Here is a 22,860-nt window from a genome sequence, read left to right on the forward strand (position 1 = left end):
TTGGTAGAGTGGCCGTGCCAGCGACTTGAGGGTTCCAGGTTCGATCCCCGCGTCCGCCATCCTAGTCACTGCCGTTGTGTCCTTAAGCAAGACACTTTACCCACCTACACTGGTTTAAATGTAACTTAGATATTGGGTTTCACTATGTAAAGCGCTTTGAGTCACTAGAGAAAAGCGCTATATAAATATAATTCACTTCACTTCAGACTTCACAAAAAATACAACAGTAAAAATAAGAATATAACAAGAGAAACTATGCAGTAGTGACCATGTTATGAAAATGTTTACTGCTACTGTTAACTGCAGAGCTTGCGTTGGACGTTGGGTTGACAGGTCCGGCTTTTAGCTAGCGATCAGCGCGCTAGCTGCTAGCCAGGGATCAACCCGTTAGCCGGCAATCAGCGTGCTGGCATCTTCTCTGAAAAATGAGCCAGTAATATAAAGACAATATAACATACATCCATAAACGTGGATGCAAATGCAAAAAAAAAATTTTTTTATCTGTACAGTAATCTATTTATTTACAAACCCCGTTTCCATATGAGTTGGGAAATTGTGTTAGATGTAAATATAAACGGAATACAATGATTTGCAAATCATTTCCAACCCATATTCAGTTGAATATGCTACAAAGACAACATATTTGATGTTCAAACTGGTAAACTTTTTTTTGTTGTTGCAAATAATCATTAACTTTAGAATTTGATGCCAGCAACACGTGACAAAGAAGTTGGGAAAGGTGGCAATAAATACTGATAAAGTTGAGGAATGCTCATCAAACACTTATTTGGAACATCCCACAGGTGAACAGGCAAATTGGGAACAGGTGGGTGCCATGATTGGGTATAAAAGTAGATTCCATGAAATGCTCAGTCATTCACAAACAAGGATGGGGCGAGGGTCACCACTTTGTCAACAAATGCGTGAGCAAATTGAACAGTTTAAGAAAAACCTTTCTCAAGCAGCTATTGCAAGGAATTTAGGGATTTCACCATCTACGCTCCGTAATATCATCAAAGGGTTCAGAGAATCTGGAGAAATCACTGCACGTAAGCAGCTAAGCCCGTGACCTTCCATCCCTCAGGCAGTACTGCATCAACAAGCGACATCAGTGTGTAAAGGATATCACCACATGGGCTCAGGAACACTTCAGAAACCCACTGTCAGTAACTACAGTTGGTCGCTACATCTGTAAGTGCGAGTTAAAACTCTCCAATGCAAGGCGAAAACCGTTTATCAACAACACCCAGAAACGGCGTCGGCTTCGCTGGGCCTGAGCTCATCTAAGATGGACTGATACAAAGTGGAAAAGTGTTCTGTGGTCTGACGAGTCCACATTTGAAATTGTTTTTGGAAACTGTGGACGTCGTGTCCTCCGGACCAAAGAGGAAAAGAACCATCCGGATTGTTATAGGCGCAAAGTTGAAAAGCCAGCATCTGTGATGGTATGGGGGTGTATTAGTGCCCAAGACATGGGTAACTTACACATCTGTGAAGGCGCCATTAATACTGAAAGGTACATACAGGTTTTGGAGCAACATATGTTGCCATCCAAGCAACGTTACCATGGACGCCCCTGCTTATTTCAGCAAGACAATGCCAAGCCACGTGTTACATCAACGTGGCTTCATAGTAAAAGAATGCGGGTACTAGACTGGCCTGCCTGTAGTCCAGACCTGTCTCCCATTGAAAATGTGTGGCGCATTATGAAGCCTAAAATAGCACAAGGGAGACCCCCGGACTGTTGAACAACTTAAGCTGTACATCAAGCAAGAATGGGAAAGAATTCCACCTAAGAAGCTTCAAAAATGTGTCTCCTCAGTTCCCAAACGTTTACTGAGTGTTGTTCAAAGGAAAGGCCATGTAACACAGTGGTGAACATGCCCTTTCCCAACTACTTTGTCACGTGTTGCAGCCATGAAATTCTAAGTTAATTATTATTTGCAAAAAAAATAAATAAAGTTTATGAGTTTGAACATCAAATATGTTGTCTTTGTAGCATATTCAACTGAATATGGGTTGAAAAGGATTTGCAAATCATTGTATTCCGTTTATATTTACATCTAACACAATTTCCCAACTCTTATGGAAACGGGGTTTGTATATCTGCACGTTATTGCTCTTTTATCCTGCACTACAACGAGCTAATGCAACACAATTTCGTTCTTATCTGTACTGTAAACAACAATAAAAGGAAGTCTAAGTCTAAGTATCACCGTACATAGAGTTTATCAAAGAGCAGCAATCAATCACGGTTTTTCCGTTAATTCCCATTTGAAACGGTAATACTAACCACCGGGGGTTTATTATTAATCCTTACATGACTAGTAGTGACATAACACATGTTGGAAAAGTCTGCGTGGGCTACCCAGCATGCCTTTTTGCGTCAATGAGCTGGTGGTTAGAGTGGATGACCTGCAAATATGGGCTTCCACCATTAGCTGACAGCTGCGTTCAGGTTTGGCTACCAGCTTGTGCCTCATTGGCAGACGTCAGCGTCTCCTCCGTGCACCCTTGGTTTATTTCGGACCATCTGCGCCCGCTAATTAGGCATTTCACCGTCAAACCGTCTTGGTTTAGGATTAAGAGCCGCCGATGCCGCAGTGTGCGCAGGAGAGAAGGCGGTATTGAGAGGAAGGACGAGGCAAACCGTCCCACATCCTCAACAGTTAGCCACTCCGTTTCCGGGATGGCAATCAAAGGGCCCTAAAAAGGTGTATCAAGTACATTGGGATGCAGCGCCATTGCGTTTCTCTCCCCTCTCCACTCCTTTGTTATTGCTCTTTGTGCAATGATTTGCCTAAGGAGCCACATTTCCTAGCAACCAGCCTGCCACCCAACACTTGGCAGGAGTTCAACATTCTCTCTCTCTTTGTGAGGGGGGAAATGGCTGCACTGCACCGCATCCTCCAGCAGCCATAATCATGAGCCTTCCGTCCAATCACGCCAGCAAACGGCATCACTAGAATATTTCCAAAAGGCCTGACGTGCAGATATGGTGCTAGCGTGTGCGTATCGTCAGGGGTTGGGTGACGCCGATGGTCGTGTTGCGACAAATAGGCCCAGCCAGGAAGACAGAGCACCCGGCGCTGACAAAACACCCATTTGTAACCCCCCCACCCCCTCTAACCCCCACAGCTTGCACTCAAATCCCACGGAAGCTTACCCGCTTCCAAAAAAATCTGTTTGCCTATTTGGAAAGAAAGTGTCCTGCTTGCTAATGCATTTAACGCAACACTTAACTTACTTGGTGTGCAAAAATTGAAAAACCACAAAAACTAATTCATAGATTTTTACATGAACAAATTCAATTGTACAAAAAAATATTGTAATATATTAGTTATAATTGTAATGTATTAGTTATTAAATAAAAAATATTGATGACCATACATTTTTATTTATTAATGGAATAAATAAAAAATAAAAAATAAAATATGTATGATAATATATATATGTAATTTATTATATTATATTATTTTGATTAATTCAATTGTGAAATATACCCTCAAATAATTTTCATAGTTTATTAATTATCTAATTACCAATAAGAATATTCGTAACCAACAAAATTTAATTTATCAATGTCTTTGTTAAAACAAACCCAGAAATCCAAATTTTTATTGTATTACCATTATACTATGTGATAATTTATTAATCAACTTGTGAAATATACGCATAAATTATTGTCTTATTTACTAGTTATTTAATGACCAATAAAAAATATTTTTGACAAATAAAAAATATATAATATATATATGTAATTTATTATATTATATTATTTATCAATTGATTAATTCAATTGTGAAATATACCCTCAAATAATTTTCGTAGTTTATTAATGATCTAATTACCAATTAGAATATTCATAACCAACAAAATTTAATTTATCAATGGCTTTGTTAAAACAAACCCAGAAATCCAAATTTGTATTGTATTACCATTATACTATGTGATAATTTATTAATCAACTTGTGAAATATACGCATAAATTATTGTCTTATTAACTAGTTATTTAATGACCAATAAAAAATATTTTTGACAAATAAAAAATAAAATATATAATAATATATATATGTAATTTATTATATTATATTATTTATCAATTGATTAATTCAATTGTGAAATATACCCTCAAATAATTTTCGTAGTTTATTAATTATCTAATTACCAATTAGAATATTCATAACCAACAACATTTAATTTATCAATGGCTTTGTTAAAACAAACCCAGAAATCCAAATTTTTATTGTATTACCATTATACTATGTGATAATTTATTAATCAACTTGTGAAATATACGCATAAATTATTGTCTTATTTACTAGTTATTTAATGACCAATAAAAAATATTTTTGACGAATAAAAAATAAAATATATATTATATATATATGTAATTTATTATATTATATTATTTATGAATTGATTAATTCAATTGTGAAATATACCCTCAAATAATTTTCGTAGTTTATTAATGATCTAATTACCAATTAGAATATTCATAACCAACAAAATTTAATTTATCAATGGCTTTGTTAAAACAAACCCAGAAATCCACGTTTTTATTGTATTACCATTATACTATGTGATAATTTATTAATCAACTTGCGAAATATACACTATCGTTCAAAAGTTTGGGGTCACATTGAAATGTCCTTATTTTTGAAGGAAAAGCACTGTACTTTTCAAAGAAGATAACTTTAAACTAGTCTTAACTTTAAAGAAATACACTCTATACATTGCTAATGTGGTAAATGACTATTCTAGCTGAAAATGTCTGGTTTTTGGTGCAATATCTACATAGGTGTATAGAGGCCCATTTCCAGCAACTATCACTCCAGTGTTCTAATGGTACAATGTGTTTGCTCATTGGCTCAGAAGGCTAATTGATGATTAGAAAACCCTTGTGCAATCATGTTCACACATCTGAAAACAGTTTAGCTTGTTACAGAAGCTACAAAACTGACCTTCCTTTGAGCAGATTGAGTTTCTGGAGCATCACATTTGTGGGGTCAATTAAACGCTCAAAATGGCCAGAAAAAGAGAACTTTCATCTGAAACTCGACAGTCTATTCTTGTTCTTATAAATGAAGGCTATTCCACAAAATTGTTTGGGTGACCCCAAACTTTTGAACGGTAGTGTACACATAATTTATTGTCTTATTTACTAGTTATTTAATGACCAATAAAAAATATTTTTGACCAAAAATGTGTATTTATCAATGAAATAATAAAAAAATCTCATTTGTAGTTTATTATTATGATATTATTTATCAATATATTAATTCAATTGTGAAATATCCCCTTGAATAACTTTCCTAGTTTATTAGTTATTTAATGACCAATTAAAATTATTTATAACCCATCCATCCATAAATCCATTTTCTACCGCTTGTCACTTTTAGGGTCGCGGGGGGTGCTGGAGCCTATCTCAGCTGCATTCGGGCGAAAGGCAGGGTACACCCTGGACAAGTCGCCACCTAAAAAATATATTTTATCAATGGAATACTAAAAAAATCTGAAAATCTATTTTTTTTTATGTATTGTTATTTGTTTATCATTATATTGTGTGACAGTTTAATTAAATTGTGTAATATAAGCTTAAATTAATTACATAATTTACAAGTTATTTAATGACCGATAAAAAATATATATGACCAAGGAAGTGTATTTATCAATTGAATAATATAAAATCTCATTTGTAATTTATTACTATAATATTTATCAATTTATTAATTCAATTGTGAAATACACCCTCAAACAATTTTCCTAGTTTATTAGTTATTTAATGACCAATTAAAACATTTTATAACCAGAAAACTATAATTGATCAATGAAATGGTAAAAACAAAACAGAAATTCACTTTTTTAATTCATTATTATTATCATTGTATTATGTGACAATTTATCAATTTGTGAAATCTACGCTTAAATTATTGACCTAATGTAATAGTTATTCAATGACCAATAAAAACTATTTATGACCAAAGAATTGTATTTATCAATGGAATAATGAAAAAAAAATCTCATTTGTAATTTATAAATATATTATTCATCAATCTATCACTTCAATTGTAAAATACACCCTCAAATACATTTCCTAGTTTGTTAGTTATTTAATGACCAATTAAAAAGATGTATAACCCAAAAAATATAATTTATCAATGTAATAGTAAAAACAAAACAGATTTTTTTGATTTATTATTATTATTATTATATTATGTGACAATTCATGTGACATATGCGCTTAAATTATTGTCCTAATTTACAAGTTATTTAATGACCAATAAAAAATATTTATGACCAAAAAAATTGTTTTTTCCAATGGAATTAAATGGAAAAAAAAAAAAAATCACACTTTTAAATTTAATATTATTATATGTTATCATCATGATAGTATTTATTGATATATTTTTGAACAGTTGAAAGCCACTTTGTAACACCACTTAAGGGCCCTTGAAGGTCCGGAAGGGAAACAATAGCCTGTTATTTACGTTTTGGTGTTATCTGCAAATAATAGCCGCTACGCTAGCACCGAGGACGCAACTAGTATGCTACATTTTTAGGAAGCCTTAGCAGAGGTCAGTGTTTTCTCACATTTTTTACTCTATTAACAAAAATGGTATTTACAATTTGTTTTGTTTCCAACTTTGATGTTTTGCGAGACGTTTCCACGCCACGCCAGAAAGGAAAGTACGCTTTATTTGCTGTTCTTATCCTGAAACTTGAGGGGAGAGAATGCTGTGAGCGTTGCAGGCGGCGTGCGCTGATTGCTTTACGACTTCCCGCCGCTGAGTTACGACCTGGGATAACGACGCCTGGAATGCGTGACGCAAATTCCGACGTTCTCGGCCCGACTCCGGATCAAAGACGATATGGTGATCTGCAGGAATTAGCCCAAACCGAGAAACGTGAGCTGCCCAATGATGTTGCGCCATCCATTTTCCCGCACCAGCTCGCAGCACCTGTTGCCTTCATGTCTTTAATGTTGAAAGACGAGAATGAAGGCGTTACGTGTCGCATAATTGCTTTTGCACAGGGACTCTTGTTATTGTCTCACGATATGGGGAATGAATGGATAAGGGGAGGACTTTTTGTCCTCCTGTGTCACTTACCGCTATATAATAGACCTTGGCTTTGGTCGCCAGCTCCCAGTTGGTGTCCAGGTCCAGGTGTTTTTCCTTCTTGTAGCAGTTGGCTGCAGCCAGGTTAGCAACCAGGGACCTGTCGGGACACAGGCCATGAGTCGCTTTCGCTTCGCCGAGCATTTATCTTCAGGCTTTTCGGGCAAAAACTAGGAATAATACACTAGTAGAGGGTATAAATGACATTTACTATGTTAATTTGAATGCTTCTGTATATATGTATATAGTATAATATGTATTTCCTGCACTGCAAAAAGTCAGTGTTCAAAAACTAGAAAAAAAATTACAAAAATAAGGGGTATTTTATTTGAACTAAGCAAAATTATCTGCCAATAGAACAAGAAAATTCGGCTTGTCAAGACTTTCCAAAACAAGTCAAATTAGGTAACCTCAATTAACCCAAAAATACCTTAAAATAAGTATATTCTCACTAATAACAAGTGCACTTTTCTTGGTAGAAAAAAAAAGAGACCTTTTTGCTCAATATGTTGAAAAATATTTTTTAATTAAGTACATGCTAGTGCCATTATCTTCACATAATAATATGAGCTCGGCATCATGATATTTTTTTTTTCATGCTTGAAGTAAGAACTTATTACTTTAAAAAAGTAGTTTTATGTGGAGGCCAAATTACTCATCTGACTGCTGATTGGTCAGCTGCTGCATGCTGTCAATCATTGGCATTGACATTGATATTTGACAAGGTACACTGCAAAAAGTCAGTGTTCAAAAACAAGAAAAAAAAATACAAAAATGAGGGGTATTTTATTTGAACTAAGCAAAATTATCTGCCAATAGAACAAGAAAATTCGGCTTGTCAAGACTTTCCAAAACAAGTCAAATTAGGTAACCTCAATGAACCCAAAAATACCTTAAAATAAGTATATTCTCACTAATAACAAGTGTACTTTTCTTGGTAAAAAAAAAAGAGACCTTTTTGCTCAATATGTTGAAAAATATTCTTAAATTAAGTACATGCTAGTGCCATTATCTTCACATAATAATATGAGCTCGGCATCATGATATTTTTTTTTCATGCTTGAAGTAAGAACTTATTACTTTAAAAAAGTAGTTTTATGTGGAGGCCAAATTACTCATCTGACTGCTGATTGGTCAGCTGCTGCATGCTGTCAATCATTGGCATTGACATTGATATTTGACAAGGTACACTGCAAAAAGTCAGTGTTCAAAAACAAGAAAAAAAAATACAAAAATGAGGGGTATTTTATTTGAACTAGAGATGTCCGATAATATCGGTCTGCTGATATTATCGGCCGATAAATGCGTTAAAATGTAATATCGTAAACTATCTGTATCGTTTTTTTTATTATCAGTATCAGTATTTTTTTTTTATTAAATCCACATAAAAAACACAACATACACTTACAATTAGTGCACCAACCCACCCCATTTACACTCATTCCCACTCTTTCACACAAAAGGGTTGTTTCTTTCTGTTATTAATATTCTGGTTCCTACATTATATATCAATATATATCAATACAGTCTGCAAGGGATACAGTCCGTAAGCACACATGATTGTGCGTGCTGCTGGTCCACTAATAATACTAACCTTTAACAGTTAATTTTACAAATTTTCATTAATTACTAGTTTCTATGTAACTGTTTTTATATTGTTTTACTTTCTTTTTTATTCAAGAAAATGTTTTTAATTTATTTATCTTATTTTATTCGATTAATTTTTTAAAAAAAGTACCTTATCTTCCCCATACCTGGTTGTCCAAATTAGGCATAATAATGTGTTAATTCCACGACTGTATGTATCGGTTGATATCGGTATCGGTTGATATCGGTATCGGTAATTAAAGAGTTGGACAATATCGGCATATCGGATATCGGCAAAAAGCCATTATCGGACATCCCTAATTTGAACTAAGCAAAATTATCTGCCAATAGAACAAGAAAATTTGGTAAAATTAGCTAACCTCAAAGAACCCAGAAATACCTTAAAATAAGTATATTCTCACTAATAATAACTGTACTACTATATGAGTACGTATTTTCTATTGTTTCATTGAAAATAAAACAGCAAAGTCCATTTGGCTGTCATCTGTTTTAATTATGAGACACAATTGTGTCAAAGTCATGATTTTTTTTTATGCTTGAAATAAGAAATTATTACTTTAAAAAAAGTGGTTTTATACTTGTGAGTGTTGATGACACAGCTTTGCAACACTTGATATTCTAGTTTCAAGCATGTTTTACTCAATATAAGTCATAAAATCTCAGCAACAAGCTGTAATAGCTTACTGAGATCATTTAGGACCAAAACAAGTAAAGCACTAACATAAAATCTGCTTAGTGAGAAGAATTATCTTATCAGACAGAAAATAAGCAAATATCACCTTTATTTGAGATATTAATCTTACTTAGATTTCAGTTTTTGCAGTGTGTAAACAACACATTAAACATAAATCGTTCTCAGGACTGGACTATGTGCACCTTACCTCCTTTTGCACTATTTTTCTTTTTCTATTCTTCCTATGTTTTGCATATTCTATTTTAGACTCTCGCACTGATACCAGAGTTGCTTTTAATCTCATTGTACCTGTGTATAGTGACAATAAAAGGCATTTTATTCTATTCTATTCTCGTAGCGCCCTCTGTGGGTTTGCTGCTTTGAAAGACATGCAAGCATGCAATACAAATACGCTTTCAGACATTTTCGTAATCCCGACATGTTTTTCAACTACCGTATTTTTCGGACTATAAGGCGCACTTAAAAAGCCTTTTATTTCCTCAAAACTCGACAGTGCGCCTTATAACCCGGTGCGCCTAATGTACGGAATGATTCTGGTTGTGGACACCGACCTCGAAGCTATTTTATTTGGTACATGGTGTAATGATAAGTGTGACCAGTAGATGGCGGTCACGCAGAAAAACGTGTGCTTTTTTCACAGGTTTGCCAATAATAGGCAAATTAAAACAAAGTTCTCCTTTAATGACAACATTCTGTCAGGTTCATTAGTTTGCCTGATAATAGATATATACTATACTTTTTCTTTTTTACATTTTCAAGAAGTGCATACATTTGTTTTTTTCCCCCCTAGTTTATTATTTGTATTTTATTTTATATATAATTTTTGTAGATGACTTGTTTAGGGGTGAATAAAAAGAACATTTGACATGTGTTTACCGTGTTATTCGGACTATGAGGCGCACTTAAAATGCTTTCATTTTCTCAAAACTCGACAGTGCGCCTTACAACCCGGTGCGCCTAATGTACGGAATAATTTTGGTTGTGCTTACCGACCTTGAAGCTATCTTATTTGGTATATGGTGTAATGATAAGTGTGACCAGTAGTTGGCAGTCATGCAGAAAAACGTGTGCTTTTTTTCACAGGAGGTTTGTGAATAATAGGCAAATAAAAAAATTAAAAAAGCAGTTCTCCTTTAATGACAAAATTCTGTCAGGTTCATTAGTTTGCCTGATAATAGATATGTACTAAAAAAAGAACATTTTAGGGCTTAAGCCAGCATTTCTTTTTTTTTTTTTTTTCACATTTTCAAGAAGTGCATAAATTTGTTTTTTTCCCCCCTAGTTTATTATTTGTATTTTATTTTATATACAATTTTTGTGGGTGACTTGTTTGGGGGAGAAAAAAAGAACATTTGAAATGAGTTTAACGTATTTTTCGGACTATAAGGCGCACTTAAAATGCTTTCATTTTCTCAAAACTCGACAGTGCGCCTTATTACCCCGGTGCGCCTAATGTACGGAATAATTTGGGTTGTGCTTAGCGACCTTGAAGCTATTTTATTTGGTACATGGTGTAATGATAAGTGTGACCAGTAAATGGCAGTCACACATAAGAGATACTGTACATGTAGACTGCAAGTTGATGCCAGTAAACAACACAAAACTTTAAATGTTCCATTGAGAAAATAGAACATTACACACCATGCTCAAAAATCTATCAAAATGTTTTAGTACGACTTTGGTAAGCGAAGTCGCAACGCTTGATGGATTGTCAACATTCGAGTATTATTATGGTGTGTGTATAAAGACCGCACAATGGCACCTATTAGCAGACATATTAGGTGCAATATTATACAAAACCAACTTTTCTTACCTTCTGGTGTGTATTTGGGATTAATTTATCCTCTGCTGTTGCCATTTCTAATATAAAGTAGGGTAAAGTTCTAACTTATATCTCACTATGGAAGCGCTAAAACATACCGGTGTAGTGACTTTACATTATTCACCCAAGGAACTTTAGTTATTGGAGCGTTCCGGTCGGATGGTTTTTAAGCGGACACATTTCCGGCCTTGTTGTTGCACTAGTGAGCCACGGACGAGGAGATGCTGCTCCGTTATTGATTGAAGTAAAGTCTGAATGTCATTAAAACAGTTAGCTCCATCTTTTGACACTTCTTCCGCCCACAAAAATAATCTACGTAACATTTTGACCAAAGAACCACCATTACATGTTATGTAGGCCACAAGGAAGTGTTTTCCATTCAGAAAAAAAAAATAATAATATGACTGACTCCTTTAATGCGCCTTATAATCCGATGCTCCTTATATATGAAAAAATATATAAAATTGACCATTCATCGGCGGTGCGCCCTATGGTCCGGAAAATACGATACTCTTGCTCAAATTTGACACATGTGCCTGGCAGTGTGCACGACATTTCACGGGCATTCAGCAAAACACCCTAATATTACATTGTGTGAGTAACTTTTGGGGGCTTTTTATCATAGCGCCACCATGTGGTGTATCAGTCAAATAAATAATGGAGCAGTCAACACAATAGGAGTGCATGTTTTGACACATGTTCAGTCTTTTGTGTGCAGCGGCTCAGGAGCAAAAGAGCTAGCTTGTGACATGTTTTCGCAGCAATAACCTCAGAGCGATCACGTTAACATGGAAAAGCGACACTGTCGGTGGGAGGGGGGGAGGGGTTGGAGGATGGGTGAGGGGGGTTCGTGGAATGAACACTTGAATTGTGAGAGGTGGTGGTTTTTTGTTTTTTTTTGGGTGAGGGGTGTGTGTGCAAAGAGAGGCAGGTGGCATTATCTCAACACGAGCCATTAAAGCTGTCTCTTTATGAGCGCCTATCAAAACGAGTGCAACAATCATGGCTACTTAGAGTGGGGGTGGTCGGAATTGTCGGAGCAGGTGCTGCCTGCAGCACAAAGAGGGTCTGGCTGGAATGAGGTGGCACAACAGACCCCCCTCTACCAACACCATTTTTGGAAAAGTAGGCTTGTGCTGCGACGGAGGACGCAGCGCACGGCACAAACAGGCCAACCAGGAAAGACAAAGCTGAGGGGAGGATTTAGCATTTAACTTCCACTGGTGCATTCATATTAGGATTATCAATATAATTATACACATCGGTACTGAAGGGTTATAAAACTCAAGTGTAAAACTCTCAATGTGGAATTTAAATTAATCATTGTGAATTGAAAAGTTAAACTCTGGGGTCTAGACCATATTGTGTGGTACAAAATGCATCCATCCATCCATATTCTACCCCTTGTCCCTTGTTAATAAATATAATTGGGAAATTGTTTTGTTTTCTTTTTTAAATGTTATTTATTGATTTATACATTATATTAGTGGTTAGAGTGTCCGCCCTGAGATCGGTAGGTTGGAGTTCAAATCCCAGCCGAGTCATACCAAAGACTATAAAAATGGGACCCACAACCTCCCCAAGGGGATGGGACAAATGCAGAGGACACATTTCACCACATCTAGTGTGTGTGTGACAATCATTGGTACTTTAATCTTAATCTTAATCAATTAATAGAAATAATATTTTTTTGCATATATCAGTTAATAATTATAACTGGGAAAGGATGTGGGGTTTTTTGGATTAGTTTTTTACCACATTTTATTTATTGATTTATATATTCTATTTATTTAATATAAATAATTTGTGCAAACACAGTATCAGTTAATAAATATAACTGGATAATTATGTTTTTTTTTTTGGTTTAGTTATTTTTCCACATTTTATTCATTGATTTTTACATTTGATTTTTTTTTAATATATAAATAATACATTTTTGCATATATTAGTTAATAAATATAACTGGGAATTATTTTTTTTGGTTTATTTTTTTCCCCCACATCTTATTTATTGATTTTTACATTCTATGTATTTAATAAAAATTATATATTTTTGCATATTGTATTATTAATATAACTGTGTAATTATGTTTTTTTCCCACATTTTATTTACATTACATTATATTTTAATTCATAGAAATAATACATTTTTGCATACATCAGTTAATAAATATAACTGGGAAGATGTATTCTTTTTTTTTATTTAGTTTTTTACCACATTTTATTTATACATTCTATTTATTTAATAGAAATTATACATTTTTGCATATATTAGTTAATAAATATAACTGGGAAATTATGTTTTGTTGTGTAGTTTTTTTCCACATTTTATTTATTGATTTATACATTGTATTTATTTAATAGAAATTATAAATTTTTGCATATATTAGTTAATAAATGTAACTGGGAAATTATGTTTTGTTGTCTAGTTTTTTTTCCACATTTTATTTATTGATTTATACATTCTACTTATTTAATAGAAATAATACAATTGTGCATATACAGTATTAGTTCATAAATATTACTGGTTAAATATGTTTTTTTTTGGTTAAAATTTTTTCCCACATTTTATTTATTTATTTATACATTCTATTTATTTAATAGAAATAATACATTTGTGCTTATACAGCATTAGTTGGTAAATATTACTGGGTAATCATGTTTTTTTTTTGGTTTCATTTATTGATTTTTACATTCTATTTATTTAACGTAAATAATAAACGTTGCATATACATGTATTAGTTAGTAAATATAACTAGGAAATTATGTTTTTTTGTTTAGTTTTTCCCCACATCTTATTTATTGGTTAATACATTTATATTTTCTATTTCTATTCATATACATTTTTCTAATCTGCGAACTACCGCATATCCATAGAGTGTCCACTGACCTTAAATACATGTAAATATATGTTTACATAGAATTTAATATGCAATGGTTTACATTAGTTTGCTTACATGACTTTTGGGGAACAAAATAGTTTAAAAATGTCTTTACTTTTTTTGTACAGTAATATTAAAGTTAATCTGTAGGGTCGAAACTAAAATGGAAATTACTGCATGTTTTTTTTTTTGTTGTTAAAATGTTTTTATATTCTATTAATTGAGTTGTTGATTTGTAGGGGTGTCAAATTTGTTTTATTTTTGAATGAATCGCAATTGCTATGTGTAACGATTCTTAATCGATTTTAAAAAATCAAGTCGATTTAAAAAAATAAAAAAGTCCCCAAAATCTTTCCTGTCCAGCCACGTTTGGGTAGAATGTTATCAAATAAAACCAGTTTTCTTTTAAGTAATATAGAAATGTTTCAGAGCGGTTTATCTATTTTAAATGTAGTTAATCAAAGAAATGGCACCCAATGTTATTTGAGATAGGCTCCAGCACACCCCACGACCCCGAAGGGGACAAGCGGTAGAAAATGGATGAATGGATGATTGTGAATCGAGAATCGATTCTGAATCGAATCGTTACCCCCAAGAATCGAATCGTGTGGTGCCCAAAGATTCACATTCCTATTGAAATTGATTTCATTAATACAAAATCTAGCGATTGGCTGGCGACAACTGTAAGGTGTGCCCCTCCTCTCTCCCAAAGTCAGCTGGGATAGGCTCTTGTTTATTTGCGACCCGAGTGAGGATAAGCGGTATAGAAAATGGATGGATGCATATTTTTCTTATCCTGCAAATTACAACATTAACATTAAATTAATAGATTTTTTTTTTGTATTATAGAATTTAACATGCATAAATGAGATTTACATTAGCTTGCTTGCAATACTTTTGGGGAACAAAATACTTCTAAAATGTATTTAACGCAAACAACAAAGCAATGCATGTATTAGTTAAACAGGGAAATTATGTTTTTTGTTTAGTTTTTTTCATATTTTGTTGATTTATTAATTTTATTTAATTAATACAAATAATATAATTTTCAAATCCTGCAAACTACAGCATGTGCAATCCGGGTTCATGAGCATAAATAAATAAAAAATATATATAAAATAGAATATGCAAAACTAAGAGTTTTTACAATTATATAAGCTTGCTTGCCTGACTTTTGGTGAACAAAATATGTTTCTTTTTTTTTTTTTACTTGTATGAAATAAAATGTTACCAAACTCAATATAAAATATTTTTCTCAACAGCTTCTTAAAAAAAAAATGGTGTAGAAAGCTTCCGCCTGTAAACTTTCACATACTTTGTAAGCTTTCTTTCAACTAAAAACGCGAACATACGGAATACAAAATGTTCTCGCAAGAATTTAAAGGAAAATCACACAATATGTACTATTTTGTGTACAATAAGCCTTGAAAAAGTACAATGATATATATATTTTCCTCTAATTTGAAGTTTTTTATAATTCCAAATATTTAAAAAAAACAAGAAAAGCTATCTACGTACAGTACAGGCCAAACGTTTTGACACACCTTTTCTCAATGGGTTTTCTTTATTTTCATGACTATTTACATTGTAGATTGTCATTGAACGCATCAAAACTATGAATGAACACATGTGGAGTTATGTACTTAACAAAAAAAGGTGAAATAACTGAAAACATGTTTTAAATTCTAGTTTCTTCAAAATAGCCACCCTTTGCTCTGATTACTGCTTTGCACACTCTTGGCATTCTCTCCATGAGCTTCAAGGGGGTCGTCATCTGAAATGGTTTTCACTTCACAGGTGTCATAGTTGTGATGCCTTCAGTGACAATCTACAATGTAAAATAGTCATGAAAATAAAGAAAAACGCACTGAAATGAGAAGGTGTGTCCAAACGTTTGGCCTGTACTGTATGTGTTTTTGTACAAATTCCTACAAAATAAGGGGAACTGTGAGCTCGGTGTATTAATAGGGATGACATGATACGAATGTGCAAAATATTTTGTTTCAGGGAGGATTTCACATGAAGGTTTATCAGAGCGAGAAAGGGTTGTGACACTCGAAAGCTCTCAGACCTTGAAAGTCATCACCCTTTCCCGATGTGTGACCTTTCCTTCAGCCTCAGTCTGTGAAACACCTGTGAGAAATATTACACAGCCTGTCTCCCGGGACACGCCATGTGACCTTTTCAGGTGTCAAGAGCTCACGTCCAACAAGCCCGCTAAGACCACCGAGTGCGGGGAGGCAGTAGCAGCGTACTGTAGTACCCACTGACTGATTGACAACTGAGGCGGGCCACAGTGGAAGGTACGCTTCGCTGACCCCGCTCTTTTGGCGCGATTAATCCGACAACTTGTGACCATTGCACCTGCCAGTTGTCATTCCAGCCATCAATTTGGACGATAGAAATAACAATTGCATAAATGCAGTATTGTATGAGTGCAGATGCATCATAATGTGGGCGACGGGAGAGGGGACATGTTCCCTGCACGGTTGACACTTTTTAAAGTCCAAAAATAATGGAAGGCTATTAAATGGAGACAAGTCCAACACTAGGATGCTCAAGCTGAAGCTTCTCCCTTTAGACCAGTGGTCCCCAACCTTTTTGTAGCTGCGGACCGGTCAACGCTTGAGAATTTGTCCCACGGACCGGAAACAAAATTTAAAAAAAATATATATATATATTTTTTTTTTTCCATAAAGAAATACAATCATGTGTGCTTACGGACTGTATCCCTGCAGACTGTATTGATGTATATTGATATAAAATGTATATATTGTGTAACCTTTTTTTGTTTGTTTTTCCTACCTGCGTGAGGTTTATGATTAACTTTTCACCTAAACGGGAAGATACCGTAATTTCCGGACTATAAGCCGCTACTTTTTCCCCTCGTTCTGGTCCCCGTGGCTTATACAAGGGTGCGGCTTATTTACGGCCTGTTCTTCTCCGACACCGACGAAGAGGATTTCGGTGGTTTTAGTACGCAGGAGGAAGACGATGACACAATGATTAAAGACTGACTGGTTATTTTGATAACGTACAGGCGAGCACTTTGTATTACTTTGCACCGTTGTATTATTTGTACTCTGCCCGAATGCTGTTCGCCATGTCAAAGATGTGAAAGTTTGATTGAATGATTGAAAGATTTATTGTTAATAAATGGGACGCTTTGCATTCCCAAACAGTCAGTGGTAGCAGGAACCCCTATATACTACGGTAATTACACATCAAAACCCTGCGGCTTATAGTCGGATGCGGCTTATATATGGAGCAATCTGTATTTTCCCCTAAATTTAGCTGGTGCGGCTTATAGTCAGGTGCGGCTTATAGTCCGGAAATTACGGTAATAACATTCCATCAGTCTACATCCCAGTGAGAGCAGACATTGTACAGTAAGTCAGTGGTCCCCAACCACCGGGTCGCGGCCCGGTACCGGTCCGTGGACCGATTGGTACCGGGCCGTGCAAGAAATTTAATTTAAATTTTTTTTTTTTTTTTTTTTAAATTAAATCAACATAAAAAACACAATATATACATTATATATCAATATAGATCAATACAGTCTGCAGGGATACAGTCCGTAAGCACACATGATTGTATTTCTTTATGAAGAAAAAAAAAAAAAGAAAAATAAAACCCCCCCCCTGGTCCGTGGGACAAATTTTCAAGCGTTGACCGGTCCCCAGCTACAAAAAGGTTGGGGACCACTGCAGTAAGTAATTATTTTATTATGTTTGTATTTCTTGTTTAGCACTGAACAATTGGGCTACTTGCTGGATCTGCTTATCACTCAACTTCAAAACATGTGAGTCCTCCTCCCCATATTCAGGCTCAAACATATAAGGTTCCGGATCATCATTTGTCCCAAAGTACTCGTCGTTGGCTCTCATGAGGCCCGCCCTGAGTAGTAGGAGTTGTTGTTGTTGAAGGACATAGCAAACGTTGTGATGCGTCTGTGAAATCCATACGCCGTCGTACGCTTGAAATGACCAAAATACGTAAATATTACATGTTATTAGTAATGTGTTATTATGAATGTAATTCATTGATGGATGTTTTAACACTTTTCAGAGCAACTCCTGTTACCTCCCTTGTCGGCTGACTCTTGCTAGCGTAAAAAGATGAAAAACGTGTGCTTGTTTCACATAAGGTTTGTAAATAACAGGCAAATTTAAAAATTTAAAATGCAGTTTCCCTTTAATGACAAAATTCTGGCAGGTTCATTAGTTTGCCTGATAATAGATAGATACTTAAAAAAGAACATTTTAGGGCTTAAGCCAGCATTTCTTTTTTTTATACATTTTCAAGAAGTGCATAATTTATTTTTTTCCCCTAGTTTATTATTTGTATTTTATTCTATATACTGCATAATTTTTGTGGTTGACTTGTTTGGGGGAGAAAAAAATAACATTTGACATTAGAGATGTCCGATAATATCGGACTGCCAATATTATTGGCCGATAAATGCTTTAAAATGTAATATCGGAAATTATCGGTATCGGTTTCAAAAAGTAAAATTTATGACTTTTTAAAATGCCTCTGTACGGAGTGGTACATGGACGTAGGGGGAAGTACAGAGCGCCAATAAACCTTAAAGGCACTGCCTTTGCGTGCCGGCCCAGTCACATAATATCTACGGCTTTTCACTCACACAAGTGAATGCAAGGCATACTTGGTCAACAGCCATAGAGGTCACACTGAGGGTGTCCGTATAAACAACTTTAACACTGTTACAAATATGCGCCACACTGTGAACCCACACCAAACAAGAATGACAAACTCATTTCGGGAGAACATCCGCACCGTAACACAACATAAACACAACAGAACAAATACCCAGAACCCCTTGCAGCACTAACTCTTCCGGGACGCTACAATATACACCCCCCGCTACCCCCTACCCCAACCCCGCTCACCTCAACCTCCTCATGCTCTCTCAGGGAGAGCATGTCCCAAATTCCAAGCTGCTGTTTTGAGGCATGTTAAAAAAAATAATGCACTTTAAGACTTCAATAATAAATATGGCAGTGCCATGTTGGCATTTTTTTCCATAACTTGAGTTGATTTATTTTGGAAAACCTTGTTACATTGTTTAATGCATCCAGCGGGGCATCACAACAAAATTAGGCATAATAATGCGTTAATTCCACGACTGTATATATCGGTATCGGTTGATATTGGAATCGGTAATTAAGAGTTGGACAATATCGGAATATCGGATATCGGCAAAAAAGCCATTATCGGACATCTCTATTTGACATGTGTTTAATTGTATTTCTGAACGGCATATATCTAAAATCCCCCCCGAAAATGTTTAAAAATACATATAAAAATACTAAATTGGGATTGGAACCTAATTACAAAATAAAAGCATGCATTGTGTAGAACAGCGCTGCATCATACTGTTTAGTTTTTAGTTACTCTATTGCAGGCCTGGGCAATTATTTTGACTGGGGGGGCCAAATTTAGAGAAACAAATGTGTCTGGGGGGCCGGTATATCTGATTTTTAGGAACACTAATCCAAAACCTCACAATAATGTCTGATTGAATGCTAAAAACGTTACTGAAATTATTTTTTAAAATTTAAACGGGGATAGCAGATCCATTCTATGTGTCATACTTGATCATTTTGCGATATTGCCATATTTTTGCTGAAAGGATTTAGTAGAGAACATCGACGATAAAGTTCGCAACTTTTGGTCGCTGATAAAAAAAAGCCTTGCCTGTACCGGAAGTAGCGTGACGTCACAGGTTGAAAGGCTCCTCACATTTCCCCATTGTTTACACCAGCAGCGAGAGCGATTCGGACCGAGAAAGCGACGATTACCCCATTAATTTGAGCCAGGATGAAAGATTCGTGGATGAGGAACGTAAGAGTGAAGGACTAGAGTGCAGTGCAGGACGTATCTTTTTTCGCTCTGACCGTAACTTAGATAAAAGGTCTCATTGGATTCCACACACTCTCCTTTTTCTATTGTGGATCACGGATTTGTATTTTAAACCACCTCGGATACTATATCCTCTTGAAAATGAGAGTCGAGAACGCGAAATGGACAGTCACAGTGACTTTTATCTCCACGACAATACATCGGTGAAGCACTTTAGCTACGGAGCTAACGTGATAGCATCGTGCTTAAATGCAGATAGAAACAAAAGAAATAAGCCCCTGACTGGAAGGATAGACAGAAGATCAACAATACTACTATCAGGAGACACCGAACCAAACACTGGACCTGTAACTACACGGTTAATGCTGTGCCGCCTGTCGAAGCCTAGCAATGCTGTTGCTAACGACGCCATTGAAGCTAACTTAGCTACGGGACCTCGTCAGAGCTATGATAAAAACATTAGCGCTCCACCTACGCCAGCCCTCATCTGCTCATCAACACCCGTGCTCACCTGCGTTCCAGCGATCGACGGCGCGACAAAAGACTTCACCCGATCATCGATGCTAGCGTCGGATAGTGCGTCTGCTACCAAAGTCAAAGTCCTCCTGGTTGTGTTGCTGCAGCCAGCCGCTAATACACCGATCCCACCTACAGCTTTCTTCTCTGCAGTCTCCATTGTTCATTAAACAAATTGCAAAAGATTCACCAACACAGATGTCCTGAATACTGTGGAATTTTGCGATGAAAACAGAGCTTTTTGTATTGTGATACAATGTGTCCGAATACTTCCGTTTCAACCATTGACGTCACGCGCAAACGTCATCATACATAGACGTTTTCAACCGGAAGTTCCCCGGGAAATTTAAAATGTCACTTTATAAGTTAACCCGGCCGTATTGGCATGTGTTGCAATGTTAAGATTTCATCATTGATATATAAACTATCAGACTGCGTGGTCGGTAGTAGTGGCTTTCAGTAGGCCTTTAAAGATCCAAAAACATTACTTGGGAATGTCCGGCGGGCCAGATTAAAAAGCTTAACGGGCCACATGCGGCCCCCGGGCTTTAATTTGCTCAGGTCTGATCTATTGGGTGTCATTTAGATGGCACATGTGTACCTAATGCTGTGGCCCTAGGCAGAGGGGCGTGGCCAAAAGGGTTAGCAGCCCAAAACCCACCTGTTGTCGCCGGTGATGCAGGCCGCACAGGTGCCGGTGGGCTCCTCGCTTTGCTCGTAGTAGCGGGCGTCCACGTGGGCTTCCTCCGCCTTCTTCTTCAGGATCTCCCCGAAGCGGTCGGTGCCGATGCAGCCGAAGAAGGTCGCCACCTGGTGGGGCTTCTGGATCATCCACTGGCAGAGGCAAAACAAAAACAAAAATAACATTAGAAGAAGAGAAATTGGAGAAAGTCTGTTTGAAGGGCTGGAATGGAACAACAACAACGCGCCGCCAGTCGTAAACAAGGCGACGCCAGTGCGCACACAGAGGAAGTGTTGTCCTCTTTCCTCGCCGCCACGCGCTAAAAGCAAACTCATCTTATTTACACAAGCGCTAGAACACAAGGCTGCATCCACACCTCGCACACAAACAACCACTCTGAGGGGAGGGTTTCTACATAAAACTACTCTGTGGACATGTTTTTAAGGTTTCACGCATTTTTTTCAGTCGCAAATTAGGACTCAGAACTAAATAGCACAGCCTTCTAGATTTGCCATGAAGCTCAATCACTCAATGGGTACACTGCAAAAAGTCAGTGTTCAAAAACAAGGCAAAAAAATACAAAAATGAGGGGTATTTTATTTGAACTAAGCAAAATTATCTGCCAATAGAACAAGAAAATTCGGCTTGTCAAGACTTTCCAAAACAGGTAAAATTAGCTAACCTCAATGAATACAAAAATACCTTAAAATAAGTATATTCTCACTAGGGATGTCCGATAATGGCTTTTTGCCGATATCCGATATTCCGATATTGTCCAACTCTTTAATTACCGATACCGATATCAACCGATATATGCAGTCGTGGAATTAACACATTATTATGCCTAATTTGGACAACCATGTATGGTGAAGATAAGGTACTTTTTAAAAAGAATAATAAAATAAGATAAATAAATTAAAAACATTTTCTTGAATAAAAAAGAAAACAATATAAAAACAGTTATATAGAAACTAGTAATTAATGAAAATGAGTAAAATTAACTGTTAAAGGTTAGTACTATTAGTGGACCAGCAGCACGCACAATCATGTGTGCTTACGGACTGTATCCCTTGCAGACTGTATTGATATATATTGATATATAATGTAGGAACCAGAATATTGATAACAGAAAGAAATGGGGGGAGGGAGGTTTTTTGGGTTGGTGCACTAATTGTAAGTGTATCTTGTGTTTTTTATGTTGATTTAATAAAAAATAAAAAATAAATAAAAACGATACAGATAATAAAAAAACGATACCGATAATTTCCGATATTACATTTTAGCGCATTTATTGGCCGATATTATCGGACATCCCTAATTCTCACTAATAACAAGTGCACTTTTCTTGGTAGAAAAAAAAAGACATTTTTGCTCAATATGTTGAAAAATATTCTTAAATTAAGTAAATGCTAGTGCCATTATCTTAACATAATGATATGCGCTCGGCATCATGATTTTTTTTTTTCATGCTTGAAGTAAGAACTTATTACTTTAAAAAAAAGTAGTTTTATACTTGTGAGTGTTGACACAGCTTTGCATCAGTTGATATTCTAGTTTCAAGCATGTTTTACTCAATATAGGTCATAAAATCTCAGCTACAAGCTGTAATATCTTACTGAGATCATTTAGGACTAGGGATGATACTCGAAA

General features: G+C 35.7%; 1 protein-coding gene across 2 annotated transcripts in view; it reads right to left on the reverse strand.

The window, feature by feature from the left end:
* The window catches only part of LOC133655403 (adenosine kinase-like), a 359,572-nt gene that overhangs the window by 188,918 nt on the left and 147,794 nt on the right, over positions 1 to 22,860 (reverse strand). For both annotated transcript variants that reach the window (XM_062055528.1, XM_062055529.1), the window contains exons 5-6: positions 21,190 to 21,362; positions 7,113 to 7,221 (exon numbers count right to left, since the gene is read on the reverse strand). In XM_062055528.1, coding sequence (XP_061911512.1) covers positions 7,113 to 7,221; positions 21,190 to 21,362 — 282 coding nt within the window. The remainder of the gene's footprint in view (positions 1 to 7,112; positions 7,222 to 21,189; positions 21,363 to 22,860) is intronic.

This window comes from Entelurus aequoreus, linkage group LG08 (genome assembly GCF_033978785.1).
Source record: "Entelurus aequoreus isolate RoL-2023_Sb linkage group LG08, RoL_Eaeq_v1.1, whole genome shotgun sequence".
In the NCBI taxonomy this organism is placed as follows: domain Eukaryota; kingdom Metazoa; phylum Chordata; class Actinopteri; order Syngnathiformes; family Syngnathidae; genus Entelurus; species Entelurus aequoreus.